Source organism: Ipomoea triloba, chromosome 10 (genome assembly GCF_003576645.1).
Source record: "Ipomoea triloba cultivar NCNSP0323 chromosome 10, ASM357664v1".
Lineage (NCBI taxonomy): Eukaryota > Viridiplantae > Streptophyta > Magnoliopsida > Solanales > Convolvulaceae > Ipomoea > Ipomoea triloba.
In genome coordinates, this window is record NC_044925.1 from 8563161 (window position 1) to 8584469 (window position 21309).

General features: G+C 42.8%; 1 protein-coding gene across 3 annotated transcripts; it reads right to left on the reverse strand.

Annotated features, from left to right (window-relative positions):
• Nucleotides 1-310: 310 nt before the first annotated feature.
• LOC116032524 (protein argonaute 2-like) lies at nucleotides 311-5551 on the reverse strand. 3 transcript variants are annotated; one of them, XM_031275122.1, is made up of 3 exons: nucleotides 4820-5551; nucleotides 2911-4096; nucleotides 311-2041 (listed from the first exon to the last, which is right to left on the reverse strand). In XM_031275122.1, the coding sequence occupies exons 1-3, from the start codon at nucleotides 5352-5354 to the stop codon at nucleotides 595-597; spliced, it is 3168 nt and encodes a 1055-aa protein (XP_031130982.1). In that variant the 5' UTR covers nucleotides 5355-5551; the 3' UTR covers nucleotides 311-594. The 3 variants fall into 3 exon arrangements, with proteins under 3 accessions (XP_031130982.1, XP_031130981.1, XP_031130983.1); XM_031275121.1 differs by having other exon boundaries at nucleotides 4814-5551; XM_031275123.1 differs by having other exon boundaries at nucleotides 2911-4113; nucleotides 4814-4920.
• Nucleotides 5552-21309: the final 15758 nt, after the last annotated feature.

The window sequence follows — 21309 nt, forward strand, 5'->3', positions numbered from 1 at the left end:
TGGTGAAGAGGCAAGTGTAGTACCCTACCTCTGAAAATTGTGACCGTCTATAAAGAAATAAAGTTACACATGATAGACAGAGGCCGGTGAAACCAAGTCCAGCACGGCAGCACCCTGCCTCTCTAAAATGTGATGACGGTCTATAAGGAAATAAAATTGAACTTTTGTTACTAAATATAGCTTTTAGTTTAGTGGTAAATATTTTATCCTGACAATATATATACTTTTATTTCACAGGCTAAAAATTTTTATTTTTTTAAAAAACACCACAAAACTGTAGTATCAATGTGTGCAGTGATTGAAACTATTCTTTCAATTCATAGGAACAAATCTAGCTTTTTCATTCATCACTCAAACACAAACAGACGCTTACCATATCAGATACATCAAATTAAACTCTAGTGTTTGTAAACCATAATTCAAATTAAAAACGCCCTAGGACCAGCAAAAGAGTACATTAATTACACTAGCACATACACACATTTATTTGTAGCAGCCTCAGATGACTGAAGGAAAGCTGACACAAAGCAAAATACACGAACCACTTAGATTCACGTACAAACTCAACCCTGCTCTGCTGTTTAGAGCCTTAAATCAGATAAAGAACATGCTGTTTTGGAGATCTGGATGAACATCATAGAACATTCGTTGGAACGAAGCAGCAGAAGATGAAGATGAAGATGACGATGATGATGAGGATGATGATGATGATGAGACGGGAGATTCCATCTCCCTGACCACCTCTTGGAAGAGGCGCCCCCGGTAGGCAACAAGGTCTGCATAGAAAACTGGCGGAATGAGTGAAACAGACTTGGTGCACCGAGCAGAAGTGAAGCACAAATTATAAATGAGCCTCTGCAAGTCATCAGAAGTGAAACGATTCTCGTCATGGATAACATAGTAGTGTGTTGGCTTGCTCGTCCCAATGCTCCCGTAATGGCTGTAGAGATAAAAGTCGAATTCTGATGGATGAACAACAACTGTGTCGACAACAGTTCCCGGAGGAACATTGCTAGAGCCACCCCCATCCCTCCTATTTTGGAGAAACATCCGAGTGGGGTGTCTCTTCTGGGCCACAACCAAAGTCACTGTTGGTTGATACTTTGCATCACAAATAGCCTTCTTGAAGTCATCTAGTTCTTCATTAAGAACCATGCTCAATTGGCTCTCACCCACACCATCCCGAAAGATCACAATTTTTTTGGGCTTCACATAGTTCAGTCGAGCATAAGTATTCACAAGCTCAGCACACATGCTCCCGAAACTAAGAATCTTTTCTTTACGATGCTCTTGTGGGAAAACTCGAGCAGCATAGCGATTCGCAGCAGGCCAGTTAACCGTGGCAACAACTGCAGCCATGGATGGACCCGTCGAGTTGTGTGCACTTGGGTGATTGACATCAGCTCCAATAAACATAACATGGTCTTCGCCTTCGAAATGTGGAAGCCTTTCCATGAGCTCCACATTGCTACCTCCAAGCTTTGCATTTAGCTTCATACAAAGATGGCCAAGATATTGATGCCTTGCTTCATTTGCATTTTTGGACAAGCAACATTGGGTAACTACTCCAATCTTTGTCTCAGAAACCCATTTTAAATACTTATAGCCATAATGCTTTAAACCCATCACACAAACTATGACTTGCAGTTTACCCGGGGTTTTTTTATTTGCATCCTCAACCACATTTTTAAGGAGATCTTCAACCTTCTTGGCATTGGAGAGCTCCTGCATGTTAGTACGACGATGAATTAGAGGATCCTCGAGGTGGATTCTTAACTCCTTGCATCGTTGCTTCAAGTTGCTGACAAAGTATCTCTCTTTTAGCCTATGACGATATTCAAAGGCTGTAAAATCTATCAATGCCCATCGCAGAACTGGTCTGCCCTCAACTAAAGAATTCTCAGCGAGATCCCATTGGCCTTTATCATTGACAAGAACTCTCTCTGAAGCGCCTAATTTCAAATCAGGAGCAGGAAGTATCCGACCCATAAGATGTGTCATGCTCTTCTCGATTCCAATTCCAAAACTTTGAGTGACAGCTCTGTCATAAAACAAGTTAAATGTAAATTTAACTGCACAAGTGTTCATTTTATTCACCTTATTTCTTACTACATGAAGCAAAAAGTATTTCTTATGAAGAAAAAGATCACCAGAAAATGTTAATTACACTTTGGATATCCATATAAAAAAAAAAAAAAAACTTAATTTTAGTAAGTTTCTAATGCATTTTGCATGATTGATCCATGAGAAGACCAATGTCCAAGGATTGGTGTTGGACCCAAGTACATTGGGGTAAATAAGAAGTATAAGTAGCATAAGCAGATAGAGTTTATACATTCCCAACAAAAAAGTTTATATCCCCACTCATTTGTTTATGATAAATAATGTAGTACCATTTCCATCTGAGTTTCATCATAGAGTGTCCTAGTGAAGTATTATTTCTGGCTCAACAAAATAAGCCAATAGAAAATAAGTTGAGCATTATACTTCTGATGAAAAAAAAAAACCAGAGAACAGTTCAAAAGCTGCTTGAAACATATACTGACTACACAAACTTTAAATCTTTTAGTGATTTCACTGATTTGTATCATACTAAAATAGCAGCAGTACATAAAAATTCCACATTCATTCAGAGTGTTGGGTGGGAGGCCGGTAAGGGCAAGTCCAGCACCATGTGGCTAGGGGGATTGTTTGGCGGAAGCTCGTAAGGACCAAGTCCAGCACCATGTGGCTAGGAGATTGTTGGGCGGAGGCTGGTTGGTAAAGGGCCAAGTCCAGCACTTGGTTCTCTAAAATGTGTAGTGGTATAAAGAAATAAAGTTGCGCCTTCGCTATTATTTATAGCTTTTGGCATAGTGGTGAGCGCTTAATCCTAAAACTGAGAAATAAAAGCTTTAAAATTCTACGTACCCGCAAGGTCCACCCTCCGCGTGCATTATTTCATGGATTGCATCCCTCCTTTGCTCTGGTGGAGGCTGTGATATTCTTTTCAACAACCTTCCTGCTTCAAAGTCTAAATTCTCCTTCAGAAACCTTTGTCCCTCAACCAATACACAGAATTCTATTGGTACAAAGTTTGACATGTTATTTTTCCCTAAATCCAAGCATGAGATATCCTTGTGCTTAATCTCTACACCATATCTGTCCCTAAAATAATCAACCACAGAAACTGTCCTAGGTGGGTTTTTTCCTTCTGGATCTCGAAGCTCAAAAGAAAGATCCCGAGTTTTACCATCAGTTAGCCTAGAGATGGTAAACTTTTGTTTGGTAACGCGGTGGGTGACATTCACTTTCAAGCCTCCTATTGCATCAATCACCTGCTGCTTGAAGGTGTCGAAACGGTCTATACTGAAGTTTGGAATGTGTTCATTGAGAAATTCCAACACTGGTTGCGGCTTATGAAATGCCATAACCGAGTAGTCCACGCTCAAGGCAGGACCTTGTGAGGTAAGCTTTAGACTCTGTTTGAAGCCTCTGTATGCTGCAGCCCCACACCTGAGATCATCACTAGCTCTATACTCGGTTGAGTAAAAGCTTCTACCTATAGAGATCCTATGCCTAAAAGGGTTGTCTTTCATAACCAAATCCAATCCCTGAAGCATATTCCGAGGTGCTTGCAAGAGGCTCCTCATCAAGCAATCTCTAACCAGCTTGATGGAGAACATATAAATGCGAGTTTTGGAGTTTTCCCCATCAGACAACACAACCTTGAATTTTCCAGTAGGCAGTTGAATGGCACTGAAAATGTTCCTCTCACCATCATAAACAATCTTATCTATGGGAAACATATCAGGATAATCTTCAAACAGCTGGTCCCTAATCAAGTACAACTTAGGTTTTGGTATCAACTTCTTTAGGGGCTGACCATCAGGGCCTAATTGCTTGATATCCACATCATAGTGCATTATGGTGGTACGAGGATTATATTTTACTCGGAAGTGATTAGCAAGCAGCTTGATTGGCTTGACAGCAATAGTTCCCCTATCTGGTCGGTTAACTGGTTTAAGCTGTTTCACAGTTGTTTCTGAAGGGGAAGGGGAAGATCGGATCTGCTGCTCAGTAATTCTCAGTGATTGCATATTGGCCTCAACACGGGCTGCACAAAATAAGAAACTACCTTTCAACTTTAATTTGTGCTAATTTTACAAACATATATAATGTATGCAGCACATCTATTTCAGATCGAATTACTACATTATTACATAAGGCCCTTTTTTAAGACTCTTATAAAGCCACACATATAACTGTAATTTTCTCAAGTTTGGTTATATCTTCCACCCTACCAGCAAGCTAAGTATGCTTTGACAAAATGAAAAGAGAAAGCAATTGATATCTAAAACTTTTTTCCCTTTTCCATTTCTAGTTTTTCAGTTTTTCTAGCTTCATTTCATTTCTAAAAACACATCATATATATCATATTTATAAGGGTAATCTATCCTCTCAATTGTACACAATCATATACATGTTGACATTGTCAGGTTTGATTAATTGTTCGTAGAATCTACTGATTTCTCTCTACTTTCTTCCTTTCCTACCATCTGCTCTTCTTCCTTGTAATTTTCCTGGGGCATCACATATTTATATATATGAAATACGGAGTAAATTTTATGCACAAATATTATTTTCTAATTTCTATGTAAGTAGTAAATAAATAAATAAGGGTAAGCAGTTTATTTGGTGTGAGTGGTCGGGCACCCTAGGTCAATAAGAGTTTGAATTCCTCTAGCTTGAAAAAATCAATCTGTACAACACTTTGCGAGTCGGGACTCATTGTCTAACAAATAAATAAATAAGAATGGGTATTGCAGAGTACCCTTAGTCTGACGATTAGACTGAGGTTGGGCAGGTGAGTTGTTGAAAGAACCACCCCAACCTGGTGCATTTCTTCCTCCGCCGTGGCTCTGCTGATTCCGATCATTTCCACCACTGCCTCCGGTCCAGGCTTGACGAACCGGCGGTTGGTTGTAAACACTCCCACCACCACGAGGCCCATTTCTTCCTCCTCCGCGGCCGCCATCATCACCACGTCGGTATTGATCACTTCCACCGCTACCGCCGCGACGCATACTGTTGCCGTTATTCCTATATAGCTCAGAGCTTCCACTAAGTAAAAACAAGATGAGAGTGTAAGAAGGATTTGAGTGTTGGGAATTAGGGGAATGAAGAGGCATAAATACAAAGCTTGAGATAGCAAATTCCAGAAAAGGGAATTGCTTAAGGAATCTTAGCTTCAAGTCCCTTCCATCAAGAAGAAGCGATAGGATGAAACTGAATGTCAAATTTGGCATTATTCCAGCAGGGGATAAGGGGTGGAGATCGAAAGCGAAAGATGGATTTCCGTGGCGGCCAAGCATTGAGCACTGATTGGGTGAGCGTTCCCGTTGGACGAGAAAGAAATTTAAACAGAAAGCAGAGGGTGTTTTGAAAATTCCAGGAACTTCGATGAGACTGAGAGAAAGGGGCGGAGCAAACAGACGGCAATCATCTCTTCTGTTTTGTTGACTTGACGTTGATCGATGTTATTGTGGACACCTCGCGCCAAAGACTAGAATTACTAGTGTTTGCAGCCCAGCCCTGGGTAGTTAGTGGGTTCAATATTGGAAAGCACACCACCCCGCGTATTATATGATTTATGGAAAATGACATTTTTTTAATTATATATTTATAGCGTTTTTCTTCCAATTATTTATGTATTTATATTGATTTTTTCTCTCTCTTTCTATTCAATTGGCATTTCTACCCTTAAAGATAAGGTTAAAACATATAATTCATTTATTGTATATGTGAAAATTAAAGTAACTGCAAAAAAAATAAAATAAAAAATAAAAATAGACAGCATATGCAAATATTATGAGTATAATTTTAAACTAATGTGTGTAATATAATCTAAAATTATAATAAGTCTCAATCAAGTGCTAGTGGGAGTAATTGTGTAACGACTGTAAGGCCTAGTATAGAACCACCTCTCAATCATTTGGAGAGGGGGGGAGAGGTACAAGAAATACTAAAAGTTCTAGAAACAATCGAGAGTGTTCTTTATACTTATTCTTGGGTTTTATATTTATTCTTGGTTTTACCAGTAGTGTTGGCCCGCCGGTTGACCACCCGTTGGTCAAAAAACTATCACTGGCATCGTCTGTGGGGATCGTGACAAAAGTTGCGTATCACCGTTTGAGCAATAACAGGAGGGAGCAAGGCACAAAGCTTAGGCGGACGACCTCGTTCGAATGACCTAAGAGAGCAACTTGGTCGTCAAAGTGGTCGAGACCTAAGAGAACAGTTGGGCCAGCCTAATAGCCAAGATTTGAGGGAACAATTGGGTCATTCGAACGGTCAAGACTTGAGAAAACAATTAAGCCAGCAGAGTTCCCGACATGAGGGGGAATCACAACGAAATGGGGCGGCGAACAGAACAAATTGTTAGGAACATCATGTAATAGGTTTTGATGATACCAACTGTTAAGTAGAAATCCCCAAGTCTCGATACATAGGCAAAACGCTGTAAGTTCGACAAGTAAACCAAGAGCGAAAATACAACCGGGTAACTTTGAGCTCAACTCGGAAAATATTTAAGCTTAAGGTAAACCTGTTTGAACATCTTAGAAGTCTTGTGTTGTAATCATATAGACAGATCAAAAGAAAGCATGGGACAACACTGGAGGAATAAGGGTCTGCGAGACATCAACTAAGTCTCGAGACATAAGCAGAGTTCGAGAGGTAGGACCTCTCGATACAGTATCAGTTCGAGACATAAACAGAGTTCGAGAGATAGACCTCTCGATATTGAGTTCGAGACATCAAGCAATCAAGATATCAACCTTGGTCTCGATACACTAACAATTCTCCAACAAAGCTGAATGACGGTCGACATACTTAAAGTTTGGAGAAGAAGAATATCATGGAGATGAATAATGAAGAGGTGCCGAACGTGAGATTTCAAAATGGGCGGAAATGGATGACACGTCAGATTTCCACCACAAACGGTCAAAAGGTGCACCAATGCTGAAGTGGTCTGATTCCCTACAAACAAGGAATAATGGGAATATAAAAAGAGTAACTTTTACCAAAAGACGAAAGTGGAGCATGGACTCAAGAAACTGAACTATGGAATATTCACTACAAGACAAAGAGGTTCAAGTTACAAGATCACCACTCCATGAAATATGCTGAAAATATGCAAGACCCATGATCAGCATGGGAGACAAATTTCAAACGGAATAATTTAACGTAATTTCCCTCCAACGGAATTATTCCTCTACTCTCATATATAAGGACGTAAGACACAGAAGAAAAAGGGGGTGAAGTTCGAAATTCTTAAGAAGTGTCTGTCTAAAACGTTCAAGTGCAAGTGCTTAACTTGGAATATCATCCTGATATTCAAAACAGCGAGAAAACACATCTTAGTGTTTAAGAGAGTTACAAAGCTTAAACTGTTATACATCTAGAAGGTGACCGAAGCTGCTCTACATCGAAGTTGATTCAACGATAGCTTGTGGTCAGATTGGAGTCTGTTACATTCAACTGTGACAACCAAAAACACCTTGCTTTGGATTAAGCAAGAGAGGTGGAGTAACCTGGCAGCTGTCCGAGTGAAAGAAACCTGAGGCTTGACGCGGGCTTGGTGATCAAAGGTCAAGTGCTCGAGAGTGGAGTAGCTGGAAGCGGGGAGAAAGACCTTGGAGAGGCGGAGTAACCTGGGAGCTGTCTTGTGAAGATCCTGAGGCTGACGCGGGCTTGGTCAAAGGAGTGGAGTAACAAGGCGAAAAACCTGAGGCTTGAGGCGGGCTTCGTGATCAAAGCTCAAGCGCTCGATATTGTACTAAAAAGGGAAGTTTTTAGTGCAATCCTTCCAGGGAGTTTCTGGAAGAAGAGTGGACGTAGGCGGGTTGGCCGAACCACTTAAAAATCTCTCTTGCATTTACTTACTGTTTTATCTCTCGCTAACCTCTCGATTGCACTGCATATAAACGCACTTCTCGAACTAACTAAACTCGTGCTAACTAAAAGGGGATAACATTTCCGCTGCGCATAAAACTTTGTCTTCACCTCGTGAGGTATCGAACCTAAACATCCTAAGTTCAATACACACGAGAGGTCGAAAAGATTTGCAAAATCTTATACAAGTCTATTCACCCCCCCCCTCTAGACTTGTACCCCATCCCCTTGGGACCAACAATTGGTATCAGAGCAAGTTCTCTGATCGATATAAACCTTTGTTTATATTGCCTAGAGATCCTTCTTTGAAAAATCTTTTGAAAATATTTTCAAAGCACGAGATAATTTTAAAATGGATAGCATGTTGTCGAGACATCTTCTCTTTGATCTTAGCAGGTTCGATGACTGGAAAACACGCATGCTTGCGTATCTATCAGCCCTCCATGATGAGATGGCCGAAGTTATAACATCTGGACCAGTCAAGATCATGATGGTAAACACGACTGCTGAGCAAACCAGAGATACACCAAGTATGTCCCCAAACCTAGGGAAGAATGGACAAGTGATGATAGGAAGAGAAACAACTTGGACAACATTGCCAAGGATATTCTCTTCAGAGCTATAGACGAAACCATCTTTCCAAAAGTAAGAAAGTGCAAAACGGCGAAAGAGGTATGGGATACTTTGATGTTAATTGGTGAAGGTGACGAACAGGAGAAGGAGAACAAGCTTACCGTGGCCATGAAGAAGTTCGAGGACTTCAAGATGAAGCCAGGGGAAAGCATCGACAGCATGGAATCTCGTTTCATGAAGCTATCAATAGAGATCAGTGATCTCGAGAAGGAGATTCCACAAAAGGAGCTAAACCTGAAGGTCTTACGAGGCCTTACCAAGGAGTGGGAAATGAAGGTGATCACAATGCGTGATCACAGGGATTTGAAGAACACCACAACCGACCAACTATTCAGAGATCTCAAAGCCTTCGAATTTGAGATGTTTCCGAGAGATGAGGATGTGGTGGACAGACGGAATGTGGCACTGGTTGCGGACCAACCAACCACCTCCTCAAGGTCAGATTCTAATCCCACTGATTTTTTATCTGACGAACAGTTTGCTTTCTTCATAAGAAAATTCAGGAAGTTCATGAAGAAGACACCGGAAAGCAATACAAGTTCACCTTCCTCCTCAAGAAGGAAAATGAGAATACACATCCAGAGGAATGGAGGAAGAAGATCAAGGTCTATGCTACAACTGCAGGAGACCGGGGCACTTCAAGGCTGACTGTCCTTACCCTAAGGTAAGCAAGTATAAGCCTAGAATAGGACTCCAGGAAAGAGGCCTAAAGAGAGCCCAGTGGCTTCAAAGGGATACAAAGAAACATCTGCGCAGGCGGCTTTGCTGAGGAACTCGAGAGAACAATCGAGGAGTCCGAGACGTCGAGCTCCAGTGAAAGCAGCAGCAGCTCAGAGGATGAGAGGGGGCTCATCTGCTTATATACACCGAGGGAAGAAGAGAATCAATGCCTAATGGCCATTGACAATGAGTAACCTCTACTTCCACATCTCGCTGCTCTATTTCTACCTCTCGTTGTTCTTCTTTCAGAAGCGATGAAGATCCCTTTGAGATGCTTGAAACATTTAAAAGGGATCTCGCAGTCGCTAATAGCACTCATGCCAAAATCAGGGAAGAAAACAGCAAGCTAACTGCTGAAGAGATATGCTTAAGAACGTCTCGAAAGAGAATTCAGAGCTAACTCTCAAAGTAAGTGAGTTAGAAGCTAAAGCATCATCAAAAAGGGGGAAATTGTTAGGAACATCATGTAATAGGTTTTGATGATACCAACTGATAAGTAGAAATCCCCAAGTCTCGATACATAGGCAAAACGCTGTAAGTTCGACAAGTAAACCAAGAGCGAAAATACAACCGGGTAACTTTGAGCTCAACTCGGAAAATATTTAAGCTTAAGGTAAACCTGTTTGAACATCTTAGAAGTCTTGTGTTGTAATCATATAGACAGATCAGAAGAAAGCATGGGACAACACTGGAGGAATAAGGGTCTGCGAGACATCAACTAAGTCTCGAGACATAAGCAGAGTTCGAGAGGTAGGACCTCTCGATACAGCTATCTAGTTCGAGACATAAACAGAGTTCGAGAGATAGACCTCTCGATATCTGAGTTCGAGACATCAAGCAATCAAGATATCAACCTTGGTCTCGATACACTAACAATTCTCCAACAAAGCTGAATGACGGTCAGGAAGCATATTTAAAGTTTGGAGAAGGAGAATATCATGGAGATAAAATAATGAAGAGGTGCCGAACGTGAGGATTTCAAAATGGGCGGAAATGGATGACACGTCAGATTTCCACCACAAACGGTCAAAAGGTGCACCAATGCTGAAGTGGTCTGATTCCCTACAAACAAGGAACAATGGGAATATAAAAAGAGTAACTTTTACCAAAAGACGAAAGTGGAGCATGGACTCAAGAAACTAAACTATGGAATATTCACTACAAGACAAAGAGGTTCAAGTTACAAGATCACTACTCCATGAAATATGCTGAAAATATGCAAGACCCATGATCAGCATGGGAGACAAATTTCAAACGGAATAATTTTCCCTCCAACGGAATTATTCCTCTACTCTCATATATAAGGACGTGAAGACACAGAAGCAAAATAGGGGTGAAGGAGTTCGAAATTCTTAAGAAGTGTCTGTCTAAAACGTTCAAGTGCAAATACTTAAATTTGGAATATCATCCTGATATTCAAAACAGCGAGAAAACACATCTTAGTGTTTAAGAGAGTTACAAAGCTTAAACTGTTACACATCTAGAAGGTGACCGAAGCTGCTCTACATCGAAGTTGATTCAACGATAGCTTGTGGTCAGATTGGAGCCTGTTACATTCAACTGTGACAACCAAAAACACCTTGCTTTGGATTAAGCAAGAGAGGTGGAGTAACCTGACAGCTGTCCGAGTGAAAGAAACCTGAGGCTTGACGCGGGCTTGGTGATCAAAGGTCAAGTGCTCGAGAGGTGGAGTAACAAGAAGCGGGGCGAAAAACCTGAGGCTTGAGGCGGGCTTCGTGATCAAAGCTCAAGCGCTCGATATTGTACTAAAAAGGGAAGTTTTTAGTGCAATCCTTCCAGGGAGTTTCTGGAAGAAGAGTGGACGTAGGCGGGTTGGCCGAACCACTTAAAAATCTCTCTTGCATTTACTTACTGCTTTTATCTCTCGCTAACCTCTCGATTGCACTGCATATAAACGCACTTCTCGAACTAACTTAAACTCGTGCTAACTAAAAGGGGATAACATTTCCGCTGCGCATAAAACTTTGTCTTCACCTCGTGAGGTATCGAACCTAAACATCCTAAGTTCAATACACACGAGAGGTTGAAAAGATTTGCAAAATCTTATACAAGTCTATTCCCCCCCCCCTCTAGACTTGTACCCCATCCCCTTGGGACCAACAATTGGTATCAAAGCAAGTTCTCTGATCGATATAAACCTTTGTTTATATTGCCTAGAGATCCTTCTTTGAAAAGTTTTTTTGAAAAATATTTTCAAAGCACGAGAAAAATTTTAAAATGGACAGCATGTTGTCGAGGCATCTTCTCTTTGATCTTAGCAGGTTCGATGACTGGAAAACACGCATGCTTGCGTATCTATCAGCCCTCCATGATGAGATGGCCGAAGTTATAACATCTGGACCAGTCAAGATCATGATGGTAAACACGACTGCTGAGCAAACCAGAGATACACCAAAGTATGTCCCCAAACCTAGGGAAGAATGGACAAGTGATGATAGGAAGAGAAACAACTTGGACAACATTGCCAAGGATATTCTCTTCAGAGCTATAGACGAAACCATCTTTCCAAAAGTAAGAAAGTGCAAAACGGCGAAAGAGGTATGGGATACTTTGATGTTAATTGGTGAAGGTGACGAACAGGAGAAGGAGAACAAGCTCACCGTGGCCATGAAGAAGTTCGAGGACTTCAAGATGAAGCCAGGGGAGAGCATCGACAGCATGGAATCTCGTTTCATGAAGCTATCAATAGAGATCAGTGATCTTGAGAAGGAGATTCCACAAAAGGAGCTAAACCTGAAGGTCTTACGAGGCCTTACCAAGGAGTGGGAAATGAAGGTGATCACAATGCGTGATCACAGGGATTTGAAGAACACCACAACCGACCAACTATTCAGAGATCTCAAAGCCTTCGAATTTGAGATGTTTCCGAGAGATGAGGATGTGGTGGACAGAAGGAATGTGGCACTGGTTGCGGATCAACCAACCACCTCCTCAAGGTCAGATTCTAATCCCACTGATTTTTTATCTGACGAACAATTTGCTTTCTTCATAAGAAAATTCAGGAAGTTCATGAAGAAGACACCGGAAAGCAATACAAGTTCACCTTCCTCCTCAAGAAGGAAAAATGAGAAATACACATCCAGAGGAATGGAGGAAGAAGATCAAGGTCTATGCAACAACTGCAGGAGACCGGGGCACTTCAAGGCTGACTGTCCTTACCCTAAGGTAAGCAAGTATCAAGGCCTAGAAGGTAGGAACTCCAGGAGAAAGGAGGAACCTAAAGAGAAGCCAGCACAAAGTGGCTTCAAGGGAGATACAAAGAAACATCTGCGTAGAAAGGCGCTTGTTGCTGAGGAACTCGAGAGAACAATCGAGGAGTCCGAGACGTCGAGCTCCAGTGAAAGCAGCAGCAGCTCAGAGGATGAGAGGGGGCTCATCTGCTTATACATAGAGGAAGAAGAGAATCAATGCCTAATGGCCATTGACAATGAGGTAACCTCTACTTCCACATCTCGCTGCTCTATTTCTACCTCTCGTTGTTCTTCTTTCAGAAGCGATGAAGATCCCTTTGAGATGCTTGAAACATTTAAAAGGGATCTCGCAGTCGCTAATAACACTCATGCCAAAATCAGGGAAGAAAACAGCAAGCTAACTGCTGAAAGAGATATGCTTAAGAACGTCTCGAAAGAGAATTCAGAGCTAACTCTCAAAGTAAGTGAGTTAGAAGCTAAAATAATCCAACTGACTGAAGAGTGCAAAACTCGAGAGATCACCGAAAATGATCTTAGAAAGGTTATAGCATCATACACTGATTCCTCCAAAGCTATGGAGAAAATGGTGAATGATCACAGACCTACAAGTGATAGAACCGGTCTAGGGTTCCATCGAGACCATCTCTCGAGAAATAATCAGACCAATGGTTTGGGAACTTCAAGAAATGGAGGATCTCAACCCAAACCAAATAAAGGTCATAAAGGACCAACAGAAAAGACCAAAGTAGCTATTCATAAACCGTCCCTATACACCAGAAATGGAAAGTATAGGAAAGCTACGAAGAATGGCCGGGTAAACAATATCGAGAGATCACCTTGCTATCTCTCGCTAGGCCATTCCAAGTACAAAAAGAGCTACATTCCATATAATGCGCCTCAAGGAAAATATGGAAGGTCCGAGATCCACATAGTTAGGAACTCACGGATGGAGAAAGGCAGACTCTATCCATCTAGTGAAAATTGGTCATCAAATCACAATTTCTGGAAGAAACCTCACTTTCAGCAATTTCACATGACCAAACAGCGTATGAAAGGCATGGTGCATAAGCCGGTCGAAAAGTCTTTACCTAAGTTGATTTATGCACCAAAGAGGCCTAAAACATTTGCTAGCATTCCTTATGATTATCAAACGTACAATGGCTACATTGCGCCTAGGCCTGGAATAATGGGCATAAGGTATAAATGGATGCCTAAACTCACTAACCCACCAGGACCCAAAGTTTGGGTACCTAAACTTGCTTAACTGTCTTGCAGGACACCAGGGACGTGTGGTTCATTGACAGTGGATGTTCGAGACATATGACGGGAAATCTAACACTGCTAGAGAACATCCAACCTATCGAAGGTCCCTTGGTGACATTTGGCGACAACGAGAAGAAGGGACGCACAAAAGCTGTTGGTGAAATTCAAAAGAATGAGCTGGTTATTAAGGGAGTATCCTACGTTGAAGGGCTCAAGTTCAATCTCCTTAGTACAAGCCAGTTCTGTGACAAAGGTTACAAGGTTGTCTTCACCAAAAGCAAATGTCAGATTATGAGCGAGGAATCTCTCGAAGTCGTCTTGGAAGCAGCAAGGAAAAGAAACATGTACATAGTGGATTGGAGGTCTGCAAAACCATCCCTATGTATGTTAGCAAGAAGCAAGGAAGATTTATGCTGGGATTGGCATAGTAAGCTTAGTCATCTGAACTTCAAGACTATCAACAAGCTTACTAAGAGGAACTTAGTGGAAGGACTGCCCAAAGTGACGTTTCGAAAGGATAAAATTTGTGAGGCATGTCAACGGTGCAAACAGATCAAATCCTCTTTCAAGAGCAAAGCCGAGACATCATCCACTAGACCATTAAGTCTTCTTCACATGGACTTATTTGGCCCAGTGGATCCACCCAGCATAAAGGGAAAGAAGTACACTCTTGTGGTAGTGGATGACTACACAAGATTCACTTGGACCGTGTTCTTAACCAAGAAAAGCGAGACAAAAATTGCCCTACCAAATCTCTTGAAACAAGTTCAAGTTGAAAAGGAAGTCTCGATACTAAAGATCCGGTCAGATCAAGGTGGAGAGTTCGTTAATCAAGTAATCGAGAGCTACTGCAACGAGAACGGAATTCATCATCAACTATCAGCTGCTCGAACGCCTCAACAAAACGGGGTTGCTGAAAGAAGGAACAGAACTCTCAAAGAAGCCGCAAGGACCATGCTCTCACAAGCCAACATATCACAAGGATTTTGGGCAGAAGCAATCAACACAGCGTGCTATACCCAAAATCGGTCCTTGATCGTGAAAGGAGTTGGAAAGACTCCATATGAGTTGTGGAATGAAAGAAAACCGAATGTAAGCCACTTCCACACATTCGGGTGCAAATGCTATATCCACAACAATGGGAAGGCTCAACGAAGAACTTTTGAAGAAAAGGCAGATGATGGAGTATTTCTGGGATACTCATCGACAAGCAAAGCATTCAGAGTCTTCAACAAGCGGAGTTTGGTGGTTGAAGAGTCCATACATGTTACCTTTGATGAAAGGGCATCGACAGATCAACCATCAAAGACAACGGAAGCAGCTGAGGAAGATCAGCCAGAGTCTATCGAGAGATCAAACTTACCTCTCGAAGACAAGCAGTCTATAGTTCGAGACGTAGCGGAACTCCAGTCAGAATCAGATGATGAAGAGTCTACCAAGAAGAAAGCTCCTGACTCAGTTGATCAAATCCAGATCATAGATGTTCAACCCACATCTCAACCTTCAATGGAAGTATCAACTGAGGAGCCACAACCCGACCTAAGATGGCTGAGAAGTCACCCTGCTGATCAAGTGATTGGAGATGTACGTGACAGAGTTCGAACCAGATCAGCATACAGAGAAAGCATGTTTGCTTGTTTTCTATCTCAAATAGAGCCTAAGATGATCGATGAGGCTCTATGTGATCCAGATTGGGTGCAAGCCATGCAAGAGGAACTTCATCAGTTTGAGCGGAACGATGTTTGGGAACTAGTTCCGAGACCTCATCATCAGAATGTCATTGGTACAAAGTGGGTTTTCAGAAACAAGATGAATGAGGATGGAGTTATTGTTAGGAACAAGGCCAGACTTGTTGCCAAAGGCTACTGTCAGGAGGAAGGAATAGATTTTGATGAAACCTTCGCTCCAGTGGCACGTCTCGAAGCCATACGCATCTTTCTCGCATATGCCGCCTTCAAAGACTTTAAGGTATATCAAATGGATGTCAAGAGCGCTTTTCTGAACGGACTTCTCGAAGAAGAGGTGTACGTTGAACAACCTCCGGGTTTCTTGAAGGACGTGGGAGCTGACAAAGTATACAAATTAAAGAAGGCACTTTACGGCTTAAAACAAGCTCCGAGAGCTTGGTACGATACCTTATCCTCTTTTCTACTTCAGTGTGGGTTCACCAAAGGCCTAGTGGACAAAACATTGTTTAGAATTAAGGACGGGGATCACATCTTATTGGTGCAAATCTATGTGGACGATATCATTTTTGGAAGCACCAATCCAGACTTGTGCGAGAAGTTCTCCAGATTGATGAAAGGGAAGTTCGAGATGAGCATGATGGGAGAACTAAACTACTTCCTTGGATTACAAGTGAGACAGCTTAAGGAAGGTATCTTCATCAATCAGGAGAAATACACCAAGGATCTGCTCAGAAAATATAATATAGAAGGGAAATCCTCAGTCAAAGTACCCATGGGAACCTCTCTACGTATCGATGTCGACAGTGAAGGTCGAGAGGTCGATCAGACTACTTATCGAGGTATCATCGGATCTCTTCTCTATTTAACTGCTAGTAGACCAGATATATCCTTTGCAGTAGGTGTATGTGCTAGGTTTCAGGCAAGTCCTAAAGAAAGTCACTTAAATGCATCTAAAAAGATCCTTAGATATCTCAAAGGTACGCAAAGTGTTGGACTTTGGTATTCGAGAGGTGGATCTTTCGAACTTATGGGTTATTCAGATGCGGACTTTGCCGGCTGTAAGATAGATCGAAAGAGCACATCAGGGACATGTCAGTTTCTAGGTGGAAGACTTGTCTCATGGTTTAGCAAGAAACAGCATTCGATAGCTACAAGCACCGCTGAGGCAGAGTATGTAGCAGCTGGAAGTTGCTGTGCTCAGGTTTTATGGATGAAGCAACAATTACTGGATTATGGGGTTGAGTGTAAGGAGGTTAAGATCATGTGTGACAATACAAGTGCTATTGCCATCACCCACAATCCAGTGTTACATTCTAGAACAAAGCATATTGATATTAAGTATCACTTCATCCGAGACCATGTTGAGAGGAAGGACATTACTTTGGAATATGTTGCAACGGAGGAGCAACTAGCAGATATTTTCACAAAAGCGTTATGTGAAAATAGATTCTCTCAACTAAGGTTAGAATTGGGAATGATAGAATTGGGATGAATGGTCAAATCTTATCTTCTTGTATTTAGTGCCATGAACTGTTTCGCATGTGAGGGGCGGTTTCATCAACTTTATGGCAGCTTTGGAGTTACACAAGCATTGAATGGTCATTCATATTGCATCCCGTGACTCAAAAGTGATAACCTTATTGGGCTATAAATAAGAGGGTTTCTTTCAGAAGTTCATATCATCAACTTCCCATGGAGAAAAAGAAAGGAAAAGATGATGTTCCATTCTTTTATAGAGGAAAGAAACCGGCAGTCAAGTCCAAAGATTTTCAAGGAGAAAACTATCCAGAATCAACGAAGGGTGAACAGATTACGGAGCTTCCTGATAATCCAAGCAAGAATCCTATTCCCATCCAAGGTGAATGGATCCCCAAATACGAGGAGATCCACAACGATGGGATACTGGAATCGGGAGGAGAGTCCTGCACAAGAGGGACTCCTACTGCTGCACATTCTGGAAAAGGGCCTTCCTCAACCAAATGGAGAACCAAGGGAAATGGAGAGGAAGACCAGATGGGACTTTCTGAGGTCAGCAGCAGTCAAAGGGGTGATCATACCTAATCCAAAGACATTAAGAGGATTAGCGATGAAGATGGTCACTCCCAACTACAGTAAGCAGCTCCGGAGAGAAGAACAAGAAAAGGGAATAGCCACCCCTAGTTCTGTTATTAGACAAATAGGACTTTAGATGGCTAGTTCCTGCTTTAACGATAGATTCCTATTAGGCTGACCAAGGCCAAACAAAAGTTTCTAGGGAATCTAATAGGATATTGATTCATATGTAATGTATCTGGAAATCACTAAATGAACTTAAGGATATGTTCCAAGTGATATCTTTTAGATGAATCAAACTTGTTTCTCTCGCAATCTGTGTTCGAAAGGTAGTTCGAGAGGTCACCCGATCAGTTTGTCTATATACGTTATGTCTCGAAGAAGGGTAGTTCGAGAGGTCACTTCGAAAGATAACAAACTGATATCTCTGAACGGAGGAATAAGGAGGGTTAGGGATCAATCACTCAGGGGGAAGATCCTTAACCAGATCAAGACGGAGGAATAAGGAGGTTTAGGGATCAATCACTCAGGGGGAAGATCCTTAAACTCATGTGGAAGACAATTCACCTTCGAGAGGTGAATCTGATATATGAGGGGAAACGGCTAACTTTGGATATTAATGCTAGCCACGTGGTCATCGGTTACTGACGGTTTTTCGCACTTAAGGGCATTATCTTGATTAATGGGAGCATGCCTGTATAAACATCTCATTATATCCCACTATCCAAAAACCGCATTATACTTTACCAAAATATCCTTACCATACATTACATACATAACCGTTATAAAGGGTATTTCTGACCTTTTACTTCTTTGAAATTAACCGGTATCTTTTCTCGGATCAAATATTCTACCCTACCCATATATCCAACCCGAATCCACATGATATAAAAGCCAAATCCTTCTTCTTTACCCGGATTCAAGCTAAAACCGTTTACCCAAAATCCCCAAATCCTAAACGCAGTACACATTCCCTCCAAAACATCTAACCTTCATCAATGGCGTCCGAATCCTCTACATCAACCTCATCTTCCGACGCATATCAGAGGGAGTTGCTACACATTCGCTCTCAGATCAAACAAGTCAAGGCGGGGAGTATCCTTGACAGAAACGGCTTCATCACCAACTCCCCTAATCCAAAAATGGCGGAAAAAGTCCTGAAGAAGTTTGAGAAAGCAGGACTGATGAAATACATGACGCACGACTACCGGACCATTCACGCCCTCGACTTCACAGAATGGTTCGCAAATGCCAAGGTCACGAAGGGTAAAATCGAAAGCCGCTTTAATGATTTTCCCATCACAACATCTGTAGGTGACCTCAGAGCGGCATTTGATTTCGCGTCATCGGAGGAAGCAGTCAAGCATCTATCGGATTACGACTTGGACAAGCAAGCCTTCTGGGAGAAAATCCGACTAGCGACTGCACCACCCAGAGCATCCTCTGCCCTCCGCAAGTACCACCTAAAGGAGAGGTTTGCTCTCGCTGCCGACCTAATCATGAAGTTTGTGCTCGGCAAGGTGTCCGGAACTGACGAGGTTAGTCTAGACCTCCTCAAAATCCTCCATGCCATTTGGAACAACAACAAGCTGGACTGGGCACATATTATCTTCAACTTCCTCCAACAGCAAGTGATGCGCTCAGTCTCCAACGCCAACCTGTCGATCAGTAAAAAGGTTGGTTTCGGCTTTGTTGTGCAATTTCTCCTAAGCCTGAAGGGCTTCGAACTGAGGGAGGGAAAAGAGATTCATCGAAATACCTATATGGGTAGGACGAAATCTCTAGTCCCCAAAACTAAAGGTGTTAAGGCTGCACCTTCTTCCTCACAGCCAAAAGGAAGGGGCAAAAGGAAAGCCCAAACCGAGGAAAAGAATTCTGATGATGAACCTCTCGATGTACTGATACAAAGGGTTCATCTGCCAAAGAGGGCTAGGAAAGCCAAAACTGCTGTTGTCACCCAGATCCGAGAGGTAACACCCTCTGTTGTTCAAGTACCGTTTGAGGACAGGGCACAAGCCCAGGGGGAACCTCAGGCTACACTGGCCACTGAGGTTGAGAGAGTGCCCCCTACCAGGTCCCTGTCAGCAGCTTTCTCTGTCGGTCTGCACGCTGGTGATGATGCTGAGGGAGATGTTGACTCTGTTGGTTTATCTCGAGAGAGGGCTCGAGAGGTTGAAGGTACTGGGATCAGTGATCCAGTACAAGGGGGTGCAGAAGAACCACGTGAGATGGTTCGAGAGATAGATTACACAGTCAGGGTGGGAGATGATCTCTTGGAGCATAGTCGAGAGATCACAGCTCAGATAGACGAAGCAATTTCTGCCACGGAAATCATCTCTGATGGGCGGGATAACTTTTATGAAGAAATTTCCACTCAGTTGGCAGTGGAAGCACCCACTCTTGATGACTTCTCCAGGGTGATCAGGTGGATCAACTGGAGAACCAGTTCTTTCACTCAATTGATGACTCAAGCAGCTGAAATGGAGGCAGAAGAGCAGTTTGCACTCTAGTGGTTGGGCATCTCCGAGATTCCAGCTCAACAACTGATGGATCTTGCCCACGAAACACGAGTAATGAAGCTGAACAGTGAAAGAACTGATAAAGGGAAGAGCATAGCAGTTGAAGCACCAGAAGTTGAAGCTGAGCCTGAAGAAGATCCTGAAACAGAAGCACGATTTCGAGAAGATATCAGGCTCGCCACTGCCATCTCCTTGGGACAGAACGTTGAGTTCACGAGAGGGCCAGGAGAGACCTCTGGGGTTGCTCACGATGATATCGCAACAGCCGCAATCCCACTGTCCCAAGTCAGTAACTCTGCTCTGGACGAACAGGTAGAAGCTTCGAGAGGTGAATCCGAGACCTCTGAAGCACTTCAAGTGGCACCTAACACCGTTCTACTTTTGCCACCACCTGAGTCCACACCCTCGACCACTACTGATGAAGCACAGACAATTCGAGAGGGTGAAGTTCCGTTGCTCACACTGCCGGGTTTTCCTACTGCTCCTGAAATAATTATCATTCCAGACTCATCGGAGCAGACTGAAATGCAGTCAAATGAGCAACATGAGCAGAATGCCCCAAGTCCTGCTGGTTCGAGGAGTACTGATGATACCATCGAAGGTGGAAACCCGGAAGCACCTGTCGACACTACGTCTCCAACCTCACCAGCAGATGACAAAGTTCCCAGCACTGGTTCGAGAGGTGATGCTGAGGGGGAACCTCTATTGGATGAAAACAGGGAAGCGTCCAATACCGAAGAACACTCTCTGGCTGACCCTATCTCCACAGTTGCTGAAGCTGAGGCTCCAGGTTCGAGAGGTGAGGAGCAAGAAGTGATCCATCCCTCAGGTGGAAACCGGGAAGCACCTGACATGGAGCTACCTTCGAGCTCTGAACCTTGTGTCCCTGTGGATCCTCAGACGTTAAATCGAGAGGTGGACTCGCAATTGCAAGTCATGGGTGGAAATCTGGAAGCACCCAAGTCCCCTCCGACGAAAGGTACATCTCGATCCTCATCTCCTACTTCTGACTATGATCAACAGGCCGAAGAAGTCTTCATTGGCGAAGTGCGTCAATTCATGGCTGATCAATCTCAGAAGATGGCTCAGCTCGAAAGAATACTCGTTGTGGTTCGCAATGCTGCAATGCCTGCTGCTGGCACAAGTGAATCCCAGGGCCGTCATGCCGAACTTCTCGAACAGGCAATATGGGCTGAGGATGCGGCACGGAAAGCCACTGATGAAGCTGCTGTAGCTCGAGCAGAGGCTGCAAGTGCAAGGGCTGAATTAGCCGAGATGCGAGCAGAG